Below are 1,669 nucleotides of genomic sequence, written 5' to 3'. Positions count from 1 at the left end.
TATTTTGTTTAAATCTAAAATAGTAATTTAACCCTAATAAAAATTTTAAAAGGATTAATATAACTTTTAATCCTTGAAATTTATGATTAGATCCATTTTAATATTTAAATTTTTTGTCTATTATTTGAATTTGACAATTATATCTATTTTAAAGGAATTTTTTGAGACCAACCCTGCTGCAGCTGTACTAAATACTCACCTCTATTTTAATCTCTAAACATTGCAATATCAAAATGCCACTTCAACCCAAATCTAATAGCCAAAATGGGTCTAATTATAAAGGTCAAGAATTAAAATAGACAAAAAGAAAAATATGAGTACCAAAATGAACCTAATTACAAATTTTAGGGAGTAAAAGTTATATTAACCCAAATTTAAAAAAAAAAACGGAGGAGACAACATTGCTTTCCTTAACATTTCAACATCTCTCACAGTAATGCAAACCGTGAGGAAACAAAGGTTTGTACAAATTATTTAAAACCCAGAAAAAAATTTCATAGTTTCATGGGCTCAAAGTTAGATTCCCTAATCACTAAACAAACATTAAAAAAAAAACCCAAATTAATGGGTTCAGAATATCATAAAAAAAAACAGAAAAATCGATGTTAAAAAAAAAAAGCTTAGCGCCGTACAATGACGATGCCGCCGTGCTATACTTTTCAACTTCATCGGAGCGTGGAGGTAAGTGATCGAAAAACGACTTCTTCACAAGGGATAGTGAGTCCCATATCGTGATCGAACCCGAACTCTTCTTCGGCTCGTCGGAGTAAGCATTGGAACTCGGGGTGAGTCAAGAACGAGATGGGTACAATGTACCTGCTCCTGTTTTCGCCGACGTAAACGGCGAAGTGACCTTTGGGTACGTCTAAGGGAGGGGTGAGACCAACGTCGTCGTAGCCACCGCCGTGTTGTTTCTTGCCTAAACTCGAACATCGTTTGAGGATTTGTTTGAGGACGGCGGTTTGTGGTAGCTTGGATGATTTTCTGATCGCCATTGTTGTTTTTGTTTGGTGAAAGAAGGAGAAAATAAAAAAAAAAATGAAGGCTTAGTGGTTGTGGAGTGCGGGAGGGTGAGAGAGGATGGAGAAAGGGGTATTTATTTATGATGAGAGTTGGGAGGTGATGGTAACCGTCGGGTCGGGTCGGCTTTTCAGATTTCGAGTAAGTTTTTTTTTATAAGTTATTCCTTTAATCAATTAATTATTGGTAAATTTATTTTTTAGCCATTCAATTATTTAAATTTTTATCGCCAACGATTAAATCATCAATGATAGCTTTTAAAATTAACCCTTAATAATTTTATATTATATCAATTTAGCCTTGATTCTAACAAATTTAACCCTCAACACATTATGTAATTTAGTTATTTTTTCTTCAATTTTGCTTTTCTCTATACCCTTCCAACTAAAAAAACAAATCTATCAATTAAATTTGAACTAAAATATACGAAAAATTCAAAATAATAATTTTCATATTTTCTCATTCTTTTATAATTAACCCTTGATGATACAAATAAAAGTAAAATTGCAAAAAAAAAAGGGACCACTTTGAGATAATATATAAATGTTGAGAGTTAAAGTTGTTATTTTGTCAATTTTAAAAGCTGTCAAGTTATCTTTTCATGGTGACCCCCCAAATTGATTACTCGGGTGACTATTTTGTAACTTTT

At 32.2% G+C, this 1,669-nt stretch overlaps 1 protein-coding gene across 1 annotated transcript; it reads right to left on the bottom strand.

Moving 5' to 3' along the window:
• Window positions 1–391: 391 nt before the first annotated feature.
• Window positions 392–1,093, bottom strand: LOC108475396 (auxin-responsive protein SAUR50). The gene has a single exon (XM_017777358.2). The coding sequence runs from the start codon at window positions 993–995 to the stop codon at window positions 666–668; it is 330 nt and encodes a 109-aa protein (XP_017632847.1). The 5' UTR covers window positions 996–1,093; the 3' UTR covers window positions 392–665.
• Between the last annotated feature and the right edge of the window lie 576 nt (window positions 1,094–1,669).

The sequence above is a fragment of the Gossypium arboreum genome, chromosome 3, assembly GCF_025698485.1.
Source record: "Gossypium arboreum isolate Shixiya-1 chromosome 3, ASM2569848v2, whole genome shotgun sequence".
Classification (NCBI taxonomy): Eukaryota; Viridiplantae; Streptophyta; class Magnoliopsida; order Malvales; family Malvaceae; genus Gossypium; species Gossypium arboreum.
Note: the sequence above shows the minus strand (reverse complement) of the source record. Positions and strands in the feature narration are given on the sequence as shown.